Source organism: Salmo salar, chromosome 07 (genome assembly GCF_965601325.2).
Source record: "Salmo salar chromosome 07, fSalSal1, whole genome shotgun sequence".
NCBI lineage: Eukaryota > Metazoa > Chordata > Actinopteri > Salmoniformes > Salmonidae > Salmo > Salmo salar.
This window is the reverse complement of record NC_138297.1, coordinates 66,885,001-66,903,255: the sequence shown is the minus strand read 5'-3', so window position 1 is coordinate 66,903,255 and position 18,255 is coordinate 66,885,001. Positions and strand designations below refer to the sequence as shown.

The 18,255-nt window shown below is 45.9% G+C and overlaps 2 protein-coding genes across 5 annotated transcripts in view; one reads left to right on the top strand and one right to left on the bottom strand.

Moving 5' to 3' along the window:
- Nucleotides 1-13,775, bottom strand: part of LOC123743807 (rab-3A-interacting protein) — a 110,354-nt gene extending 96,579 nt beyond the window's left edge. The window contains exon 1 of one of the 3 annotated variants that reach the window (XM_082977989.1): nt 13,510-13,775. The gene's annotated coding sequence lies outside the window, so the exon portion shown is untranslated. The remainder of the gene's footprint in view (nt 1-13,509) is intronic. The other 2 variants (XM_082977991.1, XM_082977990.1) reach the window with 2 other exon arrangements.
- Nucleotides 13,776-15,490: 1,715 nt separating this feature from the next.
- LOC123728286 (bestrophin-3-like) overlaps nt 15,491-18,255 on the top strand; it is a 10,726-nt gene continuing 7,961 nt past the window's right edge. Inside the window, exons 1-4 of one of the 2 annotated variants that reach the window (XM_082977986.1) lie at nt 15,494-15,660; nt 15,923-16,087; nt 16,401-16,495; nt 18,099-18,255. The exon at nt 18,099-18,255 is cut by the window's right edge and continues 77 nt beyond it. In XM_082977986.1, the coding sequence (XP_082834112.1) occupies nt 15,936-16,087; nt 16,401-16,495; nt 18,099-18,255 (404 nt within the window). In that variant the 5' untranslated portion in view covers nt 15,494-15,660; nt 15,923-15,935. Of the gene's footprint in view, nt 15,661-15,922; nt 16,088-16,400; nt 16,496-18,098 lie in introns of both variants that reach the window. The other variant, XM_082977987.1, reaches the window with a different exon arrangement.

Genomic DNA, 18,255 nt, shown 5'->3' with positions numbered 1-18,255 from the left:
CCAGCCCTGAAGACAGGACTACAGGTCAGACTACAGGTCAGTCCAGCCCTGAAGACAGGACTACAGGTCAGACTATAGGTCAGTCCAGCCCTGAAGACAGGACTACAGGTCAGACTATAGGTCAGTCCAGCCCTGAAGACAGGACTACAGGTCAGACTATAGGTCAGTCCAGCCCTGAAGACAGGACTACAGGTCAGACTATAGGTCAGTCCAGCCCTGAAGACAGGACTACAGGTCAGACTATAGGTCAGTCCAGCCCTGAAGACAGGACTACAGGTCAGACTATAGGTCAGTCCAGCCCTGAAGACAGGACTACAGGTCAGACTATAGGTCAGTCCAGCCCTGAAGACAGGACTACAGGTCAGACTATAGGTCAGTCCAGCCCCAGCTGGTTCCGTAGCAGCAGTAAGGTCAGAGATGCATGCAGCCTAGACCTACAGTACATCTAGGACCCCGTTTTGTAAGACAAAACATTAAGCTGTAGAATACACTGGCTGAACAGATAGATAGATATTACACTGGCTGAACAGATATCCCTCTATGACACGTTGAGTAAGCAATCATGTCATATTCTGATCTATTCATGATATTTCTATCCACAACGTCCAGAACATTTACACTGACAGAAGGCTAACTGTCTGCCTCCTAAATGCTACCCTATTCCCTAGTGTCAGCTGAGGCCTATGGGCCCTGGTCAAAAGTAGTGCAGTATATAGGGAATAGGGTGCCATTTGGGACACAGACCCTGGCTGACTAAAGCCCCTCCACTACAGCCACTCAGTAGACTGTAGTCTGTCCTCTCCGTTCCCTAGGGAACCACAGTAACCCTACACCCTTCTATCTAGCCTTGGACAGACAGCAGACTCTGGGTAGGATCTGGGTCGGATCCACTTACACTGCTCAGGTGCTGCAGGGATGGTGATACCCCCCAGAATGGGCCTACTGTTGGGGGGGAAAGGCACCAGAACCACCCCCCCCTCCCCAGAATGGGCCTACTGTTGGGGGGGGAAAGGCACCAGAACCACCCCCCCTCCCCAGAATGGGCCTACTGTTGGGGGGGAAAGGCACCAGAACCACTCCCCCTCCCCAGAATGGGCCTACTGTTGGGGGGGAAAGGCACCAGAGCCCCCCCCCCCAGAATGGGCCTACTGTTGGGGGGGGGGGAAAGGAACCAGAACCACCCCCCCCTCCCCAGAATGGGCCTACTGTTGGGGGGGAAAGGCACCAGAGCCCCCTCCCCCCCAGAATGGGCCTACTGTTGGGGGGGAAAGGCACCAGAACCACCCCCCCCCCCCCCATAGCAGCCCAACTCTGACCTAAAACGATGGCTGACATCCGTCTGTATTTTCTCTACTGTTACTGCTACTACTCGGTCTATTGTCTGTGGATGTCCTTAGCTTACCGGCTATATGAGTTGGCAGTCTGACACCTTGGCAAACCTTTACACTATGGGAATACTCTCTCCCTATCCATGGCAACACAGAATATCTGGGGTCAACCTTGAAGAGAAGGCACTGAAAGGCAGTGAAGCCGTTCTTCTACAAACTTCAGAATGCACATTCTACCAGGACTAGTCAGTCATTATTACAGATAATGTAGTATTCATCATTATCAACAGATTCTACCAGGACTAGCCAGCCATTAGTACAGATAATGTAGTATTCATCATTATCAACAGATTCTACCAGGACTAGTCAGTCATTAGTACAGATAATGTAGTAGTCATCATTATCAACAGATTCTACCAGGACTAGTCAGTCATTAGTACAGATAATGTAGTAGTCATCATTATCAACAGAAGGTTGAGTCTAGTACATATTGTAGTAATCACATCATTATCAACAGAAGGTTGAGTCTAGTACATATTGTAGTAATCACATCATTATCAACAGAAGGTTGAGTCTAGTACATATTGTAGTATTCATCATTATCAACAGAAGGTTGAGTCTAGTACATATTGATAATTACTACAATAAGTACTAGACTCAACCTTCTGTTGATAATGAAGGTACCTACAGTTATCACCCTCATCCTATAGGTCTACTGAGAAGGAAGCTACAGTTATCACCCTCATCCTATTGGTCTATTGAGAAGGAAGCTACAGTTATCACCCTCATATACAGTACCAGTCAAAAGTTTGGACACACCTACTCATTCAAGGGTTTTTCTTTATTTGTACTATTTTCTGCATTGTAGAATAATAGTAAAAACATCAAAACTATGAAATAACACATATGGAATCATGTAGTAACCAAAAAAAAGTGTTAAACAAATCAAAATATATTTTGTATTTGAGATTCTTCAAAATAGCCACCCTTTGCCTTGACAGCTTTGCACACTCAGAGTAGGTGAACGGATGATCTCCGCGTCTGTGGTTCCCACCGTGAAGCATGGAGGAGGAGTCGGTGTGGCTAATAGTCTATACATAGTGGCTGTGAGTCGGTCTGGCTAATTGTCTATACATAGTGGCTGTGAGTCGGTCTGGCTAATAGTCTATACATAGTGGCTGTGAGTCGGTGTGGCTAATAGTCTATACATAGTGGCTGTGAGTCGGTGTGGCTAATTGTCTATACATAGTGGCTGTGAGTCGGTCTGGCTAATTGTCTATACATAGTGGCTGTGAGTCGGTCTGGCTAATAGTCTATACATAGTGGCTGTGAGTCGGTGTGGCTAATAGTCTATACATAGTGGCTGTGAGTCGGTCTGGCTAATAGTCTATACATAGTGGCTGTGAGTCGGTCTGGCTAATAGTCTATACATAGTGGCTGTGAGTCGGTCTGGCTAATAGTCTATACATAGTGGCTGTGAGTCGGTCTGGCTAATAGTCTATACATAGTGGCTGTGAGTCGGTCTGGCTAATAGTCTATACATAGTGGCTGTGAGTCGGTCTGGCTAATAGTCTATACATAGTGGCTGTGAGTCGGTCTGGCTAATAGTCTATACATAGTGGCTGTGAGTCGGTCTGGCTAATAGTCTATACATAGTGGCTGTGAGTCGGTCTGGCTAATAGTCTATACATAGTGGCTGTGAGTCGGTCTGGCTAATAGTCTATACATAGTGGCTGTGAGTCGGTCTGGCTAATTGTCTATACATAGTGGCTGTGAGTCGGTCTGGCTAATTGTCTATACATAGTGGCTGTGAGTCGGTCTGGCTAATTGTCTATACATAGTGGCTGTGAGTCGGTGTGGCTAATAGTCTATACATAGTGGCTGTGAGTCGGTGTGGCTAATAGTCTATACATAGTGGCTGTGAGTCGGTGTGGCTAATTGTCTATACATAGTGGCTGTGAGTCGGTCTGGCTAATTGTCTATACATAGTGGCTGTGAGTCGGTCTGGCTAATTGTCTATACATAGTGGCTGTGAGTCGGTCTGGCTAATAGTCTATACATAGTGGCTGTGAGTCGGTCTGGCTAATAGTCTATACATAGTGGCTGTGAGTCGGTCTGGCTAATAGTCTATACATAGTGGCTGTGAGTCGGTCTGGCTAATAGTCTATACATAGTGGCTGTGAGTCGGTGTGGCTAATTGTCTATACATAGTGGCTGTGAGTCGGTCTGGCTAATAGTCTATACATAGTGGCTGTGAGTCGGTGTGGCTAATTGTCTATACATAGTGGCTGTGAGTGTGTGAGAGATAAGAACACAATGATTAGTCCTAAATGTCCTGAGACATCACACTGAGACAACAGAACAGAGAAGGTCAGAACAGTACAGAACAGAGCAGAACAGAACAGAACAGAGCAGAGCAGGTCACAACAGAAAAGAACAGAGCAGGTCACAACAGAAAAGAACAGAGCAGAGCAGAACAGAGCAGAACAGAACAGAGCAGAGCAGGTCACAACAGAAAAGAACAGAGCAGATCAGAACAGGTCAGAACAGAACAGGTCAGAACAGAACAGAAAAGAACAGAGCAGGTCAGAACAGAAAAGAACAGAGCAGAACAGAACAGAGCAGATCAGAACAGAGCAGGTCACAACAGAAAAGAACAGAGCAGAGCAGAACAGAGCAGATCAGAACAGAGCAGTGCAGAACAGGTCAGAACAGAACAGAAAAGAACAGAGCAGGTCAGAACAGAAAGGAACAGAGCAGGTCAGAACAGAACAGAACAGGTCAGAACAGAACAGAGCAGAGCAGGTCACAACAGAAAAGAACAGAGCAGATCAGAACAGGTCAGAACAGAACAGGTCAGAACAGAACAGAAAAGAACAGAGCAGGTCAGAACAGAAAAGAACAGAGCAGAACAGAACAGAGCAGATCAGAACAGAGCAGGTCACAACAGAAAAGAACAGAGCAGAGCAGAACAGAGCAGATCAGAACAGAGCAGTGCAGAACAGGTCAGAACAGAACAGAAAAGAACAGAGCAGGTCAGAACAGAAAGGAACAGAGCAGGTCAGAACAGAACAGAACAGAACAGAACAGAGCAGAACAGAACAGAACAGAGCAGAGCAGAGCAAAGCAGAACAAGTCAGAACAGAGCAAAGCAGAACAGAACAGAACAGGTCAGAAAAGGTCAGAACAGGTCAGAACAGAGCAGAGCAGAACAGGTCAGAACAGGTCAGAACAGAGCAGAGCAGAAAAGGTCAGAACAGAACAGAAAAGAACAGAAAGGAACAGAGCAGGTCAGAACAGAACAGAACAGGTCAGAACAGAACAGAGCAGAGCAGAGCAAAGCAGAACAAGTCAGAACAGAGCAAAGCAGAACAGAACAGAACAGAGCAGAACAGAACAGGTCAGAACAGGTCAGAACAGAAAAGAACAGAAAGGAACAGAGCAGGTCAGAACAGAACAGAACAGAAAAGAACAGAAAGGAACAGAGCAGGTCAGAACAGAACAGGTCAGAACAGAACAGAGCAGAACAGAACAGGTCAGAACAGAGCAGAACAGAGCAGAGCAGAAAAGGTCAGAACAGGTCAGAACAGAGCAGAGCAGAAAAGGTCAGAACAGGTCAGAACAGAGCAGAGCAGAACAGGTCAGAACAGAACAGAGCAGAACAGAACAGAGCAGAGCAGGTCAGAACAGACCAGAGCAGGTCAGAACAGTGCAGAGCAGTGCAGAGCACAACAGAGCACAACAGAGCAGGTCAGAACAGTGCAGAGCAGAACAGAGCAGAACAGAGCAGAACAGAGCAGGTCAGAACAGTGCAGAGCAGAACAGAGCAGAACAGGTCAGAACAGAGCACAACAGAACAGAGCACAACAGTGCAGAACAGAGACCTTAATAACTACAGGCTTATCTCTGACACACAACACCTAAGCTACACTCATACACAGTCTGACTGTGACACAGGATTTTATCAGCGAAACTAATTCAAATATGTCAATCTCTTACAGATCCTAAAGTAAACACAGGTAACCTCCATTTGCACTGTGGTTTCCTTGTTCATATGTCTAAGTTCATGTCAACATCTCTCAACGTCTAGATTCCAAACGGTGCCAGTCGGCCCTGAGTGTCAAACAGACCAGGGGACGAGGCCCCGCCGGCTGTCTGAGGAACGGACCAGGGGACGAGGCCCCGCCGGCTGTCTGAGGAACGGACCAGGGGACGAGGCCCCGCCGGCTGTCTGAGGAACGGACCAGGGGACGAGGCCCCGCCGGCTGTCTGAGGAACGGACCAGGGGACGAGGCCCCGCCGGCTGTCTGAGGAACGGACCAGGGGACGAGGCCCCGCCGGCTGTCTGAGGAACGGACCAGGGGACGAGGCCCCGCCGGCTGTCTGAGGAACGGACCAGGGGACGAGGCCCCGCCGGCTGTCTGAGGAACGGACCAGGGGACGAGGCCCCGCCGGCTGTCTGAGGAACGGACCAGGGGACGAGGCCCCGCCGGCTGTCTGAGGAACGGACCAGGGGACGAGGCCCCGCCGGCTGTCTGAGGAACGGACCAGGGGACGAGGCCCCGCCGGCTGTCTGAGGAACGGACCAGGGGACGAGGCTCTCTTCCTCTCCTCCAGTCTCCAGGTTTTTTATTTTTTATTTCTTCAACTGTGAAAACAAATGTGAATATTAGCGAGAGCCTGACAAATTCTCACACAAAACGAGGGAGAGAAGGGAGGGACACTTCTAGGTAGAGGGGGAGGGAGGAAGTGGGGGAGAGAGAGAGGGAGGGAGGCAGGGCTCCAGACTGCCACCATTTAATTGCATGTTGTGCGTCCAAGTTACATTTTTAATTAGTCACATCTGTGAGCTACACATTTTACATGGTCACCTCACTCAAAATGGCCTGTTTTATTTTTTAGGAGGCTAAAAACATGATTTGGTCAAACAGTAAAGTGCATGATTCCTGTAATGAACCGCTCTGCCTGCCCCTGTAGCTGTTTCACTGGGGCCTACTGCTGTGCCCAGCGATACACTCACTCTCTCCTTTCCCAGGGAAAACACAGCTAGCTTGTCGTCGCAGTTGAAGAAAGGATGTGATCAGCTTTCTGTAGGTATCATTTTGATTTCTCAGCAACTAAAATAGCAACTATTTTACAACCAAGATATTTGATATGGTGTTGAGATATGGAATGTGCATTGGCCGTTGTGACTGCATTGGACTCATTGGGCGGTAGGCTAAAACTGCAACAATGTTGAAAAACATTTACTGTTAGATGAATACATGGCTGCTAGCAGTGGGTGATATATTTACAGTTAGCAATCTAGCTAATGTGTTTTGAGTTTCCATTATCCCCTATGATATTAGCACACAAAGACGCAGGCAAAGTCATCTACACAGAACAAAAACAAACCTGAAAATTCTGGAGCCCTATTTTAACAGTAAAATATAACAGCATAATTGTCAACCCAAAATGCATGACAATCACTGGATTAGGTTGCACATGAAAATATTTACTATCACAACATGAAAAGATGAAACAATGGATTTGTAGAATAGCGTCTCAGTAGTATAATACACGTTTTAATAAAGCAATGTGAATGTCTTAGTGACACCAGGGGGAAAGGTTAGTCTGGAGTCCTGGAGGGAGGGACCGACTCACCGGCTACGCTGCTTGCTGATACTGAAGGGTGAGTCAACAAAACACTCGCCAAGGTGTGGATGTAGGCTTCCATGGGAAGGAGAGTATAACAACTCTGACCTCTCCACGGCTATAGTCCCAGCCAGGACAGGACCACTCCACGGCTATAGTCCCAGCCAGGACCACTCCACATCTATAAACCCAGCCAGGACAGGACCTCTCCACATCTATAGGCCCAGCCAGGACAGGATCTCTCCACATCTATAGGCCCAGCCAGGACAGGACCACTCCACGTCTATAAACCCAGCCAGGACAGGATCTCTCCACATCTATAGTCCCAGCCAGGACAGGATCTCTCCACATCTATAGTCCCAGCCAGGACAGGATCTCTCCACATCTATAGGCCCAGCCAGGACAGGATCTCTCCACATCTATAGGCCCAGCCAGGACAGGACCACTCCACATCTATAAACCCAGCCAGGACAGGATCTCTCCATGTCTATAGGCCCAGCCAGGACAGGATCTCTCTAAGTCTATAGGCCCAGCCATTTTTCATTAGGTCAACACTCTTGTAGCCTGAACTAATTGATGCATCTTAGTGACAAAAGGACCTTTGTGTGGAAAGGAAAGTCTGGACACCTGGAATGGGGCTGTAATAGGTGGGCTGTTCATTTTAATATTTGGGTTTTTTGGACACATATTAAACAATTTTTTTGGGTGGGCACAAAACTACCTCCATACTTCATTCATTTTTTCCACCTCTACCTTGTTACCTTCAGATGAGTCCTGTGATACTGACAGAGCACAACGGAGAACACCATCATGTTCTTGAGAGCCTCCCCTTTCCATAGTGGGGTAATATTCCTTAGTAGCCCAAACGGTTTGGACGCTACAGACAGAAGGTGGCACATCGGTGGTACCGACTTCAGACGAGTCCCGTGGAGGCTTCTGGGGGTCGTAGAGAAAAACGGAGAACACCATCGTGTTCGCAACAGTCAAATCAATCCATAGTGGTCAGATTGTTTTTAGGCCAAACCTTTTGGACGAACAGACGTTTTCGTTAGAAGACCGATTTTCGGGATGTCTCATTGTCTGATAAACACTGCTGTAGCTCGGCCACCTTCCACCGCAGATGGGCTGTCTCATTGTCTGATCAACACTGCTGTAGCTCGGCCACCTTCCACCGCAGATGGGCTGTCTCATTGTCTGATCAACACTGCTGTAGGTCAGCCACCTTCCACCGCAGATGGGCTGTCTCATTGTCTGATCAACACTGCTGTAGCTCAGCCACCTTCCACCGCAGATGGGCTGTCTCATTGTCTGATCAACACTGCTGTAGCTCGGCCACCTTCCACCGCAGATGGGCTGTCTCATTGTCTGATCAACACTGCTGTAGCTCGGCCACCTTCCACCGCAGATGGGCTGTCTCATTGTCTGATCAACACTGCTGTAGCTCAGCCACCTTCCACCGCAGATGGGCTGTCTCATTGTCTGATCAACACTGCTGTAGCTCAGCCACCTTCCACCGCAGATGGGCTGTCTCATTGTCTGATCAACACTGCTGTAGCTTGGCCACCTTCCACCGCAGATGGGCTGTCTCATTGTCTGATCAACACTGCTGTAGCTCGGCCACCTTCCACCGCAGATGGGCTGTCGCATTGTCTGATCAACACTGCTGTAGCTCAGCCACCTTCCACCGCAGATGGGCTGTCTCATTGTCTGATCAACACTGCTGTAGCTCAGCCACCTTCCACCGCAGATGGGCTGTCTCATTGTCTGATCAACACTGCTGTAGCTCAGCCACCTTCCACCGCAGATGGGCTGTCTCATTGTCTGATCAACACTGCTGTAGCTCAGCCACCTTCCACCGCAGATAGATCTCTAGTTTAAACTGATGGATTTTGATGGAAATGTTTTTATTATGTTACTTAGATTGACGCAACGGGTCAATAAACTCTTAAGGAGAATGGTTAACTTAGCATTATTTAGAGACCCGCCCAAAGTTTGAGTTTTGTTGTATTTAGGGGGCTCATTTCTCATTCGGGGGGGTTGAGCCTAGGGCTGTTGCGGTGACCATATTACTGCCACATGAAGGCAGTGAAATTCCACTTGACCGTTTAGTCACGGTAATTAGGCTTCTCCAAGGTCTGCTGCTGCTGATGGTCATTAGTAGCCTACCAAACTTGCTAACTGCCTGGTACTCAGCACTCTATTGTCCCTCTAATCACTCTGACATCAACGCTAATGTAATCGAAAATCTGATCAAACACTTCATGAGAGCCAATGAGCTCCTGTTGCTCAACATTTCTATAGGCTATGCAATTGCGGGAGAAAACAGAGTGATGGCCTCTAATAAAAAGAGGAGGATCCCATCAGCTTTGTACAGGCTAGGCCTACAATATTTATTTCTCAACTTTCCTAATATTAAGCACATTGCTTATATTACAACAGAAGTATAGCCTACCTGGCTGGCATGAAAATGAACCACGGGAAAAGCGTCCTCTATTCGCTATTCAAGTGCATAGATTATGTATTTTTTTCCCTCTGCCCGTTTCAGGACCGGTGCATGATAATGGTCCATTATTAATCTAAACAAATTTCCCAGACACTACCGTTCAAAAGTTTGGGGTCACTTAGAAATGTCCTTGTTTTTGAAAGAAAAGCAAATTTGTTTCCCATTAAAATAACATCAAATTGACCAGAAATACAGTGTAGACATGTTGTAAATGACTAATGTAGCTGGAAACAGCTGATTTTTAATGGATTATCTACATAGGCGTACAGAGTAGAGGTCGACTGATTAGGATTTTTTAACGCCGATACCGATTATTGGAGACCCACAAAAGGCCGATACCGATTATATATATATATATATATGACAAGTACAACAATACTGAATGAACAATGAACACTTATTTTAACTTAATATAATACATAAATAACATTATTTAGTCTCAAATAAATAATGAAACATGTTCAATTTGGTTTAAATAATGCAAAAACAAAGTGTTGGAGAAGAAAGTAAAAGTGCAATATGTGCCATGTAAAAAAGCTAATGTTTAAGTTCCTTGCTCAGAACATATGAAAGCTGGTGGTTCAATATTCCCAGTTCTTCAATATTCCCAGTTAAGAAGTTTTAGGTTGTAGTTATTATAGGAATTATGACACGTTGACTATTTCTCTCTATACCATTTGTATTTCATATAGCTTTGACTATTGGATGTTCTAATAGGCACTACAGTATTGCCAGCTGTTAGAATCATTTGTATGTGTTAGAATAATGACTAAATTGTTCCACTCTGTCATTATAGGATAGGGTGACATGTTTGAGAATCATGGGAAGATAAAACCAGGATGTGGGTAGATCTGTTAGTATTGTAATACTATGATGTTATATCCTTTAGTAGGGATGTAAACAGAGTGAAGTTGTAGAGTAGGTAATAGAAAATCATTAGAGGGTTTCAAACCAAGAGGGTCCCAACGGGGGAGGGGAGGTGAAAGCCTTGGAGAATGTGACAACTTTTATGGTTCTTTGTGGTTAGTGGAAAAGTACTGGTTGTTTGAGAAGGGAGTGGTCTAAAGATAGGAATGTGTGTATAAAAGGAATGAGTCCTCATGTTTAACTTTAGAGCACTCATGAATAAAGATCGTTGAACCTTTTTTATAAAATCTGAGACTTTGCCCAATTATTAGTGAACCCAGGGTCTTACAAACCTAGGTGAATTGGTTAAAGATTAAATGCATTATTGGAAATGAAAATTCCCTTAACACCAGCCTAATCTCGGGAGTAGCCTTGAAGTCATAAACAGCGCTGTACTTCAAGCATTGCTAAGAGCTGCTGGCAAACACAATAAAGTGCTGTTTGAAGGAATGCGTACGAGCCTGCTGCTGCCTACCATCGCTCAGTCAGACTGCTCTATCAAATATCAAATCATAGACTTAATTATAACATAATAACACACAGAAATATGAGCCTTTGATCATTAATATGGTAGAATCTGGAAACTATCATTTCGAAAACAAAATGTTTATTCTTTCAGTGAAATACGGAACCATTCCGTATTTCGAACGGGTGGCAAACCTAAGTCTAAATATTGCTGTTACATTGCACAACCTTCAATGTTATGTCATAATTAGGTGAAATTGATTATATGCAACACATATGTAACTCCCACTGTACTACAGCCCTGTTTGAACCCCTCTCTGTAACTCCCACTGTACCACAGCCCTGTTTGAGCCCCTCTCTGTAACTCCCACTGTACCACAGCCCTGTTTGAGCCCCTCTCTGTAACTCCCACTGTACCACAGCCCTGTTTGAGCCCCTCTCTGTAACTCCCACTGTACCAGAGCCCTGTTTGAGCCCCTCTCTGTAACTCCCACTGTGTCACAGCCCTGTTTGAGCCCCTCTCTGTAACTCCCACTGTGTCACAGCCCTGTTTGAGCCCCTCTCTGTAACTCCCACTGTACCACAGCCCTGTTTGAGCCCCTCTCTGTAACTCCCACTGTACCACAGCCCTGTTTGAGCCCCTCTCTGTAACTCCCACTGTGCCACAGCCCTGTTTGAGCACCTCTCTGTAACTCCCACTGTACCACAGCCCTGTTTGAGCCCCTCTCTGTAACTCCCACTGTACTACAGCCCTGTTTGAGCCCCTCTCTGTAACTCCCACTGTGCCACAGCCCTGTTTGAGCCCCTCTCTGTAACTCCCACTGTACTACAGCCCTGTTTGAGCCCCTCTCTGTAACTCCCACATGGTTTATCTAACGTAAAGCCAGATAAACAGAGGGGTCTTCAGAACAATAGGCCTTATAGTCTCTGTTTTAGTTGTGGTGATGGCAGGGCTAACACCGTGCATAGAGCTGACAACCAAATACATCTACAAATGGATGTATTTATGGCATTGGCATTTCATACTAATTAACCATATGAGGGAACGCAGAGTCCACATTCCCTCAACGTCAGCAAAACAAAGGAGCTGATGGTGGACTACAGGAAACAGGGGAAGGAGCATCGACAGGACTGCAGTGGAGAGGGTGAAAAGGTTCATGTTCCCCCGACGTGCACATCACCGAGGACCTGACATGGTCCAATCACACCACCACCGTGGTGAAGAAGGTGCAGAAGCACCTCTTCAACCTCAGGCGCCTGAAGAAATTCGGCATGGGCCCACTGGGGGCGAGCTCCCTGCCCTCCAGGACATCTACACCAGGCAGGGTCTGAGGAAGGCACGAAAGATCCTCAAGGACCCCAGTCACCCAAACCACGGACTGTTCACTCTGTTACCATCTGGCAAGTGGTAGTGGAGTATCGGGTCTCAGCACAACAGACACTGAGACAGTTTCTACCACCAGGCCATCAGACTGCTGAAAAGCTCAACCTAGCTGTCTTCCTGCACCTCAGAGACTACAGGCACCTCAGAGACTACAGGCACCTCAGAGACTACAGGCACCTCAGAGACTACACGCACCTCAGAGACTACACGCACCTCAGAGACTACACGCACCTCAGAGACTACACGCACCTCAGAGACTACACGCACACACACACACACACACACACACACACACACACACACACACACACACACACACACACACACACACACACACACACACACACACACACACACACACACACACACACACACACACACAGAGAGAGAGTTGTATTACACAGTCTAATGTTGCCTTTACACTGGTAAAGGCTACCTCTTCTACTACTTGTTATGTTTCACCACTCTTTCCATTGTTACACAACATGAATCAATAATAACATTGAGGGAGCGAGCACACAAGCACTTCACTGCACCTTTTACAACTGCTGTTCACTGGGTATGGGACCAATACATTTCAATTGATTTGGTTTTAGTTGTAAAACTAACATCAGTAAACATACATCCGTTCAGCACACTGCCTGACCTGACCTACGCAGGGCATCAATTTACTGTATCAGAGATTCCCAGCTCTCCTTTCAACCCTTCCTCCTCCCAACTCCTCTCCTCATACCCACCTCACCACCGTCTGTAGGCCTATGAGGGACGGTGAGAGATGTGGCTAACAAAACACACTTTTGCTCCAAACCATCCATGTTCCACAGCTGCATTGAATGATATAATGTTCGGAAACAGTGAAACCTTAGAATATTCAGAATGTGTCTCCTTAACAGACATGGACTGATTGTAATTTATGCATATGTGGAGGAGTGTTAAAACTAGTGTGAACACTAAGTCATCTGTTGCCAAAAATGGTTCAATGAAATGCATAACAGATAATGAATTAAAGCTAGCTATTGCTGTCAAATTGATGTGCTAATAGTCCGATGCATTGCAAGTGGGCAATTCCATGGTAAAGGAATTACGCTGAGACTCCAATTTCTCACTTTAAAATGCATGCCCAATAAATACCATTGATTTAAAAATGTTATAAGACATACAACTCTATGCACAATGACCTTGGACTATATCGTTGTTTAAGACGATGAAACCAGCAAGACGGCTAGTCAGCCAGCCAGCTGGCTAGCGCTTTAGCTAGCCTAGCTACAGTATGCTAGCTGTCAACTCACCCCTCTCTCGACGCCTCCTGTCTATGCCGAATAAAACACTCCGGAAAGTGACCACCGCGCATAAACCCAACTGTCACGACGTGCTCTCGCTACCTGTCGCCAGTAACCTCCCGTTTCGCCGTGCATGAAGTGTCTGTTTCCTGAATATCATCGGTTTAGTAGCGCCAGCAGCATCCGACCATCCTCTCACCTGCTCTTTTCTTCTCCGCTGGTTGGGTGGGAACAGAGCACCGACGAGAAGTGAACCGACAACCTCACAGTGGCGCATGCGCAAAACCGGTATCACATCTCATGTTCACCTTTCATGGTAGCAGACGATAGATAATACAAAACTGTGATCGCGACATTGTATCTAAATGTACAAGTCCAACACTGTATCCGACTGTTTGATTATGATATTGTATGCAATGCATGCGCCAATAGTTCTATAGTTCACAATGAAATGTGAGTTTCCTTCTGATGTGATGTAAGATCTCTATCGATTAGCCAATAGAGGCCTATTGATCGTCTATTAGGCCCTAGCAGGCTAATCTATTGATCATAGATGGGAGCATGTTCTACCAGATAAATGCATGCATTTATTTTGTTATTTTTAAAACTGTTTACCCCTTTTTCTCCCCAATTCCGTGATATCCAATTGGTAGTTACAGACTTGTCCCATCGCTGCAACTTCCATGCATTTCTGTGATTGTGCTTTATTGTTTGCCATGATAATTTGGACAACAGCGCCGTCCGTTGGATACAGTTTTCAGATCTCATGTTGTGAGTGATATTTGATAGCGTATGAATAATGCAACAAAGGATGAGATAGATTCGAGAAAGTAATAAACAACTATAATAAGTCTTTGACATTTCAATTTCTACAATGCATCTGAAGTCCTGCATTCATATGCACTACTATAAACCAAATATTTATGAGGCTTTTTCTATAAAAATGTGTACAAATATATCTATATAATAATAATAATATTCCAATAAATATTATATCCCAAAGATGTTTCCATTGATTACTTTGTTTAAAGCTGGTAGGCTATATAGGCATGTTGTACGCAGGGATAAATATAGTCTCAATCTACATCAGCAGAACATGATGTGTTTATTCCACCGCCATGACATAGTGCGCATCTTATTCCACCACCATGACATGGTGCGCATCTTATCCCACCGCCATGACATAGTGCGCATCTTATTCCACCACCATGACATGGTGCGCATCTTATCCCACCGCCATGACATAGTGCGCATCTTATTCCACCGTCATGACATAGTGCGCATTTTATTCCACCGCCATGACATGGTGCGCATCTTATTCCACCGCCATGACATAGTGCGCATCTTATTCCACCGCCATGACATGGTGCGCATCTTATTCCACCGCCATGACATAGTGCGCATCTTATTCCACCGCCATGACAATTGCGCATCTTATTCCACCGCCATGACAATTGCGCATCTTATCCCACCGCCATGACATAGTGCGCATCTTATTCCACCGCCATGACATAGTGCGCATCTTATCCCACCGCCATGACATGGTGCGCATCTTATTCCACCGCCATGACATAGTGCGCATCTTATCCCACCGCCATGACATGGTGCGCATCTTATTCCACCGCCATGACATAGTGCGCATCTTATCCCACCGCCATGACATGGTGCGCATCTTATTCCACCACCATGACATAGTGCGCATCTTATCCCACCGCCATGACATAGTGCGCATCTTATCCCACCGCCATGACATAGTGCGCATCTTATCCCACCGTCATGACATAGTGCGCATCTTATTCCACCGTCATGACATAGTGCGCATCTTATTCCACCGCCATGACATAGTGCGCATCTTATCCCACCGCCATGACATAGTGCGCATCTTATTCCACCACCATGACATGGTGCGCATCTTATTCCACCGCCATGACATGGTGCGTATCTTATTCCACCGCCATGACATGGTGCGCATCTTGCCCAGACAGCCATAGCCAGGAGCGCACTGGCAACTGGACTGACAGACAGACACAGACAGACAACCAGCTAAATGTGGCCGGGGCGGTCACCTGATGATTGCTCAATCTTGACTCACGGTTCAGGAATACACTATATTACACCTAAAGCAACAACAAGCAATGTGATTTAGATTTGGTACAAAAGGTATGTGTGGAAAATGTCTACTTTTATTATTGTTTTTAATAACGTTATTTCTTATCTACTGTCGGCATGTAACATGGAAATAATGGTTATTTTGTGGTTTGACTGGTTATTATTGTGCATGACAGCTTGCCTTGAGAGAGTAGTTTACTGCAGAACTATTCTTTTAGATTTCATTTAAAGTCAGCTACATTCACAACCGGTAAGGACAAGGGAGTGTCTGTCAACTAAGTGTAAATTGGGTGACTAGGTAGTTTTTCTGCAGTGATTGAAGGAAGATGACGGTGACGTATTCCAGTAAAGTCGCCAACGCCACGTTCTTCGGTTTCCATAGACTTCTACTGCGATGGAGAGGCAGCATCTATAAACTGCTTTATCGGGAGTTTATAGTCTTTGTACTGTTATATACCTTGGTGAGCCTCGTTTACAGGTAGGAATAATATTAAGCTATTAAGGGTTTCTCCTTAAACACATTAGTGTTGTCACGAATACAAGTCCTCGGTGATATGAAATATGTCTAATATAATTGTTATGTTATTTGTGTATGTATAGTCTATAACATTATCTATTATCTGATTTTAATCTGTTTATAACTGTGAATACAAATGAAGGTGTCATATGAGCCTTTGATTTGACTTTGCATGATGGGTCTGTAATTGATTTGTATCGCTGTGATATATCAATAACTGCATGCGAACAAATCTATAATGTTTCTTAATTAATTAACACATCTATCTATCTAGACTTGCTCTCTCAGACCCTGAAAAGCGTTTCTTTGAAAAGTTGGCTCTTCACTGTAACAAGTATGCAGAACAGATTCCAGTCACGTTTGTGCTTGGTAAGTCAGTACAACTAGCGCGTGCTTGCTGAGTAGTTTATAGCAGCTCACAGCCTATTAACCCTACGAGCTACTAGCGCTGTGCTGAGATGAGAATGCCTGTTTCTACCTGAATACTGTATAGGTGCTTTCCAGATGTGCTGAAAGTGCTTTACAATTTAAGTGGGAAATTCACCTCATCCACAACCCCATGTGTAGCTTGCCTGGCTACCCAAACTCTTTGCTCCAGCCAAACGCTACGCCACGCCCACAGATGTTGGTTTCTTCTCCGCGGTAATGGAGCGAGGAGCAGCGGAAGAATTCAGTTTGAGTCGTCGGGCAAATGTGTATCAGCCACCTAAAAACAGAATGACAACAGTGCAATACTTTCTCGATCACCACACACACACGCACACGCACACACAAACACACTGGTTAACTGTCTGACCTGCTTGCTACTATCCAACCAAATTAACCCAACTAATCCTCAACAGTGCCAGGCAACAAACTAATGATAGTGATTTTTCACTCCTTACATAACAGAAGCTCTCAGACAGACACTGATTCCAGTGGGGAAATGAACTGGTGATTGAGTTAATGGAAGGAAATCATTAGTAGTCGGACCAAAGCAGGGAAAGTGGGATATTGTTGGGTTTGTTGGTTTGCTTGGGTGCTAGAGTGCTTTGCATGGCATATCAGATTGTCGCTTAATAATGTTGTGCTTCTGTGTGAATGGCACAAAGTGGCTTTCATGACATTTACGTATCTCACTTTATGTCAATAAGATATTGATATTGACTGGGATGAAGTTGCCCTAGACAATGATCTAGGGGTCAATTCTCTGTTTTGAGCTTGAGGATCAAAAGTAGCCTGAAGAGTACTGCACTATGTAGGAAATTAAATGTCATTTCGGAAGCAGCCCTTCTCAACCCAAACCTCATCCTTGGTTGCTACTGTAGTCATACCTGACAAAATACTGTTTAGACTTACTGTAGACCAGGGATTTCCAACCCTGTTCCTGGAGAGATTACCGTCCTGGAGGTTTTAACTCTAGGAACAGGGTTGGAGTTAAACCCTACAGGAGGGTATCTCTCCAGGAACAGGGTTGGAGTTAAAACCTACAGGAAGGTATCTCTCCAGGAACAGGGTTGGAGTTAAACCCTACAGGAGGGTATCTCTCCAGGAACAGGGTTGGAGTTAAAACCTACTGGAGGGTATCTCTCCAGGAACAGGGTTGGAGTTAAACCCTACAGGAGGGTATCTCTCCAGGAACAGGGTTGGAGTTAAAACCTACAGGAGGGTATCTCTCCAGGAACAGGGTTGGAGTTAAAACCTACAGGAGGGTATCTCTCCAGGAACAGGGTTGGAGTTAAAACCTACAGGAGGGTATCTCTCCAGGAACAGGGTTGGAGTTAAAACCTACAGGAGGGTATCTCTCCAGGAACAGGGTTGGAGTTAAAACCTACAGGAGGGTATCTCTCCAGGAACAGGGTTGGAGTTAAAACCTACTGGAGGGTATCTCTCCAGGAACAGGGTTGGAGTTAAAAACTACAGGAAGGATGTAGAGCCCTGGTGTAGATGATGTCGATATCTCCTTCTATTCTCATCTTCTTCCTCCCTGCAGGTTTCTATGTGACCCTGGTGGTCAACCGCTGGTGGAACCAGTTTGTGAATCTGCCTTGGCCCGATCGCCTCATGTTCCTGGTCTCCAGCTGTGTTCACGGCCATGACGAGCAGGGCCGCCTCCTCAGACGCACGCTGATGCGCTACGTCAACCTCAC